This window comes from Mandrillus leucophaeus, unplaced genomic scaffold, assembly GCF_000951045.1.
Source record: "Mandrillus leucophaeus isolate KB7577 unplaced genomic scaffold, Mleu.le_1.0 Scaffold845, whole genome shotgun sequence".
Classification (NCBI taxonomy): Eukaryota; Metazoa; Chordata; class Mammalia; order Primates; family Cercopithecidae; genus Mandrillus; species Mandrillus leucophaeus.
Window position 1 is genome coordinate 122,378 of NW_012109197.1, and position 6,112 is coordinate 128,489.

A 6,112-nucleotide genomic window follows, 5' to 3' on the forward strand; every position below is an offset into this window, starting at 1 on the left:
ACAACACACACACACAACACAAACACACACACACCACACACACACCACACACACACACCACACACACACAACACACACACACAAAACAAACACACAGCACACACACAACACACACACCCCACACACACAACCACACACACAACACACACAGCACACACACACCCCACACACCCACACAACACACACACACAACACACACACACACAACACACACACAACACATACACAGCACACACACACAACACACACACAACACAAACAACACACACAACACACACACAGAGCACACACAACCACATACACACACCCCCCACACACACAACACAAACACACAACACCACACAACACACACACACAACACCACACACACAAAAAACACACACAGCACACACACAACACACACACAGCACACACAACACACACACAGCACACACACACCCACACAACACACACCCCACACACACACAACACACACACACCCCCCCACACACAACACAAACACACAACACACACACCACACACACATACACACACCACACACACACACCACACACACAACACCACACACACACAACACACACACACAACACCACACACACACACACATACAACACACACACAGCACACACACACAACACAAACACACACACACACAGCACAGAGGAAAGTGCCGTGCCTGGGTGGGTTGGGGCGGGCCCCAGAGGAAGGAGCCGCTTGACTCAGAGCTACAGGAAGAGCTGGGGCAGGCGGGGTGAGAACCACCAACTGCCCGTCCTCCCGCCCGCCTAGGGAAGGGGTGGGTGCCTGGGTGGGGTTTAGGTTTAGGAGAGGATGTGACTGCAAGGCCAGGAAGCTACAGGAAAGTTCTGATTAAAATACACATAAACACAAGCCAGGTCCCCACCGTGCTTGGTGATGCACCCAGAGCAGCCTTGGTGCTGTGGACACTCACTGGGACCCAGCAGAGGCGAGAGTTTGCTCCCAAAGGCACATCAATGACCAACATTTGCCCCCCGGAGGAAAGAACGGGAACCAGGTGACTCTGTACCTTCCCTGCTGCTCTGAGTGAGCCTGTGTCAGGGCCTGGCTGAGAGGAGGCCTGCGGTGCACAGGACCCATGCATGCATGTGTGTATGTGTGTGTGAGAGAGTGCGGGAAAGCAGGAGGCTGTGAGTGTGGCATCAGCAGCCAAGGGTGGGTGTGAGGTACAGTGTGTGTGCTGTGGGGTGCCTGTGGTCCTGGGCTCTGTGACAAGTGTTGCAATGGGTGTTGTATATACTCAGAAGGTGTGTGAGGGGTCTGCAGCCTAAGCTCTGTGCAGTGGTAATGGGAGGTGTGTGTGGTAGGAAGTGTGCTGTGTGGGAGGTGCAAGCGTGCACACGGGCTGAGACTGAAGCTCAGTGCAGGTGTGCTTGGGCAGAGGGCTGTGTGTATGTGATGTGTGCAGGGGAGGGGAGGCAGAGGAGTGGGTGCAGGGGAAGGTAGGGAGGGGAGGGGGTGCAAGGAAAGGTGTGCAGGGGAGGGTGCAGGAGAAGGTAGGCAGAGGAGAGGGTGCAGGGGAAGGTGTGCAGAGGAGAGGGTGCAGGGGAAGGTAGGCAGAGGAGAGGGTGCAGGGGAAGATCTACAGAGGAGAGGGTGCAGGGAAAGGTGGGGAGGGGAGAGGGTGTAGGGAAAGGTAGGCAGAGGAGAGGGTGTAGGGGAAGATAGGCAGAGGAGAGGGTGCAGGGAAAGGTGGGGAGGAGAGAAGGTGCAGGGGGAGGCAGGCAGAGGAGAGGGTGCAGGGGAGAGGGTGCAGGGGAGAGGGTGCAGGGGAGGGCACCTACTTTCTTGCTGTGCTCATATCCTGGCAGTCTGCCCTTGACTTCCAGAAGGCTCTGAGGCTGTTTTGGAGGGAGGACTTTGAGGTCTGAGCTTGGGGCAGTCATGGAGGCACTGCAGGAGATGCCGGGGGTTCTGCTGGGCTGGGGGTGTGTCCTCCTGTGCTTGCTGTGAGGAGTTGGTGGCCTGGGAAGTGTGTGTTTTAAGGACCCTCAGTGGGTGGTTCCCCTGGGTCAAAGACTTTCCTTGGACTGTCCTCCACCGCAAGGGCTTCTTCAAGGACCCCCTTGCCATCCCCCATGGGAGTGCACCCCATGCCATGTTGGTTCCCGAGGAAACTGCCAAACAGCAAACCTGGGCCTCTGACTGTGCTTCACCCATGCAGAGGGAATAGGTGGCAGGCTAAGAGGACTGTCCCTGCTACCGCCTCTGGGGCCTTAGCGGGGAGGAATCCTGAGGGAGCTGGGGTGCAAGAACCTTAGGCTTGATCCCCACATCCCCACTTCCACTGTGTCCCTGCAGCAGGGAGAGGCGTAGACAGTCAGTGCCTGTTGGATAAACAGGGTGACCCTGTGGTACCCAGTGAGGAGAGGCCCTCAGGGCCCTGGGCTGCCAAGGAAGAGGCTCTGGGCTCCTCCCTGCGGCTACCTCACTGAGGAGCTTTGGGAGACTTGAGGTGTGTGTGGCTGCTGCTACAGGCTGGGAAAGGGCCCAGGACCCGGGACCTATATCCCCACTGGGCCCCGCTCACCCTCCGGCCTCACAACCGCAGGGCGAGGCTAAGCTGAGGTTCCCGAGGCGTTTCGAGGTGTCTGTGCTCATGTGCACTCCTGACTGTATCAGACGTGGTCAGAGCTGGGCACCCCCCGCCGGCTGTATCCAGACATGGCCAGAGCTGGGCACCCCCCCCCGGCTGTATCCAGACATGGGTCAGAGCTGGGCACCCCCCGCCGGCTGCATCCAGACATGGCCAGAGCTGGGCACCCACCCCCTGTCTGCATCCAGACATGGCCAGAGCTGGGCACCCCCGCCCCCGCTGTATCCAGACATGGCCAGAGCTGGGCACCCCCCGCCGGCTGTATCCAGACATGGCCAGAGCTGGGTACCCACCCCCTGACTGTATCCAGACATGGCCAGAGCTGGGCACCCCCCGCCGGCTGTATCCAGACATGGCCAGAGCTGGGCACCCACCCCCTGGCTGCATCCAGACGTGGTCAGAGATGGGCCCCCCATGGTATAGGGCACATCACTCACCCCTGCCCCAAGGCCAGGCTGTGTCTCTGGCACTGCAGCACCCCCTGCAGTGGCAGCTCCATTGAAGGGGACAGCCAGGAGTGAGGCCAACTGCCGTCTCAGGAGACAGGGTGCCACCTGGTGTACGTCCACTGCACCCTGGGGTCGTCATGGTGGCCCCAGGGCCGGTGGAGGTGGTCCTGGACTTGATGGCTCCTCCCTGTGGCCCTGGGCTGCATGAGGTGATGCCCATTCTGGCCACATGTAAGGGGCTCAAAGAGACACCTGCTGGCCTCTGAGAACTCTGCCAGCATCCATGCGGCTGCTCAAGGTGGCATCTGGTCAGGGCCAGTGCTGTCTGTGGCCGGCAGTTACTGGTTAACTCATCCTGTTCCTGTTTAACTTGTTCCCTGGGGATGGCGGCAGCCTCTGACCCGTCCAGGTGCCCTGTCCAGCTGACTGCAAGGACAGAGAGGAGTCCTGCCCAGCTCTTGGATCAGTCTGCTCGGCCGAGGAGCCCGGTGGAGCCGGGGGTGACCCTGGAGCCCAGCCTGCCCCGAGGAGGCCCTGGCTCAGCACCATGCCAGGTAGGCAGGTCAGAGAGGGATGGGCTTGAGTTCCCACTCCCACCTCCTGCCCCTCAGGCTAGCTTCACGTTGTGCATCCTTCTCTTGTCCCAGGCGCTCTGCCTGGCCACATGCCGGGGGTACAAAGGCCCCTGCTCACCCCTCCCCCTGGGCCCTTGGCCCTGAAACCAGGGCGAGTGGTGAGGATGAGCCCTGTACCCTCTCCTGCCTCAGACCAGGCTCATGAAGTCAGTAAAGCCCAGGAATACTAGGAGTGGGCACTGCTGGGGCCCACAGCAGGGGTGTGGCAGATGTGAGCTGGTAGGAGACCATACCCCACTGAGAAGATGGCAGTCTCACTCCCGCTAGGGCTCATCACCCTGATGTAAAGATGAACAAGTTCAGGCCTCAGGTGGTGAGGAAGGCTTGCCTGTGGCCAGGAGCAGAGAGGCCCAAGACCCCTGAGGCAAGAATGAGGCCAGCTGCTCCAGGCTCCCAGCTCTGCCCATCCAGGTGGAAGGTGCTGGCACACTGGGCATCTGGGTCCCCAAACCCACTGGCGCCTACACTGTCTGCAGATCCCCCAGCAGAGGCAGGCCAGGCTGAGGGGCGCAGTGCCTGGCCCCTCCTCTGAGACAGGTCTCACGGTGTCACCAGGGGTGGGCAACAGGTGCATCTGGGAAATGGGGGGCTGGACTCACGTCCTGGGTGAACAAGCAGCCAGATGGGGCTTGAGTGTGGGCCTGAGGCAGCTCAACTGTGACTGGCCACTGCTCTCTGCCCCTCAGCACAGGGTGGGTGGAACACACAAAGCCTGGCCACTACTGGGGGAAGACGTGCCAAGTGCTAAGCCTGTCCTCATGGGACTCATGGGCAGACATGGTGTGACTGCCAAGCCACACAGAGGCCTTATTTCTTCCTGCACCACGGACCACTGTGGACGTGGCAGGGCCAGGCACCCTGGCACAGCTGACCCACTGTGTCCTCTCTCTTCAGGTGTCTGTGATAAGGCCCCTGACTTCCTCTCCCCGTCTGAAGACCAGGTGCTGAGGCCTGCCTTGGGCAGCTCAGTGGCTCTGAACTGCACGGCTTGGGTAGTCTCTGGGCCCCACTGCTCCCTGCCTTCAGTCCAGTGGCTGAAAGATGGGCTTCCGTTGGGAAATGGGGGCCACTACAGCCTCCACGAGTACTCCTGGTAAGAGACCTGGGTATCCAGGGTCAGAGTGACCTCTCAGACATGCCAAGGGCAGTGGTCTCCCTGACCAATGTCTGGGTCTGTAACCACCTGGCCAGACATGACATGAGCAGAGTGCCTCTGTGGACCCAGATGGAGGGTCAGTGATGTCAGGGACAGACCCTCAGGTCCACATGGCCCCTGTAGACACACACTTTGTAACTGCCCAGGGCTATGGGTGTCAGCAAAGTCTAGGGCCTGAATGAACGCTGACCATCTGGCCAAGCCTGTGATCAGAGGACCTCCAGGCCCCAGACCCAGGACTGGGACGGCTGTTCTGAAACCAATCTGTACCGTACCTTCCAGGTTCAGGTCACTTCTCTTGGCTTAAGGCCCAAGAACCACCCAGGAGGCCCAATTCTGCAGCCTCCCTGGGCGAACCCAGACAGGTGGGGTTCTGGGGTGTCCACTGGTATCCACGGCCGACCCTGACCCTGGCTTGGTATCCCCAGGGACAAGGCCAACTTGTCAGAGGTGCTTGTGTCCAGCGTCCTGGGGGTCAATGTGACCAGCGCTGAGGTCTACGGGGCCTTTGCCTGCTCCATCCAGAACGTCAGCTCCTCCTCCTTCACTCTTCAGAGAGCTGGTGATGGGGGTTCCCCAGGTGGAGGGTAGGAGGGGACCTAGACCTAGTGAGGCCCAGGGACCTTGAGGCTTGGGGGCTGCTGGAGGGGCAGCGGCTCAGGCAGCCCATCGGCAGGCCCTACAAGCCACATGGCTGCGGTGCTGGCCTCCCTCCTGGTCCTGCTGACCCTGCTGCTGGCTGCCCTGCTCTATGTCAAGTGCCGTCTCAACGTGCTGCTCTGGTACCAGGACGCGTATGGGGAGGTGGAGATGAACGGTGCGTGGGGCCTGCGTGGACGCGAGGAGGGGTCGCCACGGCCTCCCTGAGATTGCGCTGCTGAGCTCAGCTTTGGAGGCGTGGGGCGGGGAGGAGTTAGCCCCAGGGGGCTCTGTGCGGGCCCGGCTGGGGTTAAAGTCCGGGGCGGGTCTGCCTCTGTGCACGTGGGAGATGGTTAGGGGTGTTGGGGAACCCGAGGGCTGGAGTAACGCCTCAGGAGCCACCGGGATGACTGGCCGCCATCCACAGACGGGAAGCTCTACGACGCCTACGTCTCCTACAGCGACTGCCCAGAGGACCGCAAGTTCGTGAACTTCATCCTGAAGCCGCAGCTGGAGCGGCGTCGGGGCTACAAGCTCTTCCTGGACGACCGCGACCTCCTGCCGCGCGCTGGTATCCCGGGCCCCGCCCACCCGGAGG

The 6,112-nt window shown here is 60.7% G+C and overlaps 1 protein-coding gene across 1 annotated transcript in view; it reads left to right on the forward strand.

Moving 5' to 3' along the window:
- Positions 1 to 858: 858 nt before the first annotated feature.
- The window catches only part of SIGIRR (single immunoglobulin and toll-interleukin 1 receptor (TIR) domain), a 7,006-nt gene continuing 1,752 nt past the window's right edge, over positions 859 to 6,112 (forward strand). The window contains exons 1-6 of the mRNA XM_011968476.1: positions 859 to 1,036; positions 3,478 to 3,638; positions 4,614 to 4,812; positions 5,304 to 5,437; positions 5,552 to 5,692; positions 5,942 to 6,085. Coding sequence (XP_011823866.1) covers positions 3,632 to 3,638; positions 4,614 to 4,812; positions 5,304 to 5,437; positions 5,552 to 5,692; positions 5,942 to 6,085 — 625 coding nt within the window. The 5' untranslated portion in view covers positions 859 to 1,036; positions 3,478 to 3,631. The remainder of the gene's footprint in view (positions 1,037 to 3,477; positions 3,639 to 4,613; positions 4,813 to 5,303; positions 5,438 to 5,551; positions 5,693 to 5,941; positions 6,086 to 6,112) is intronic.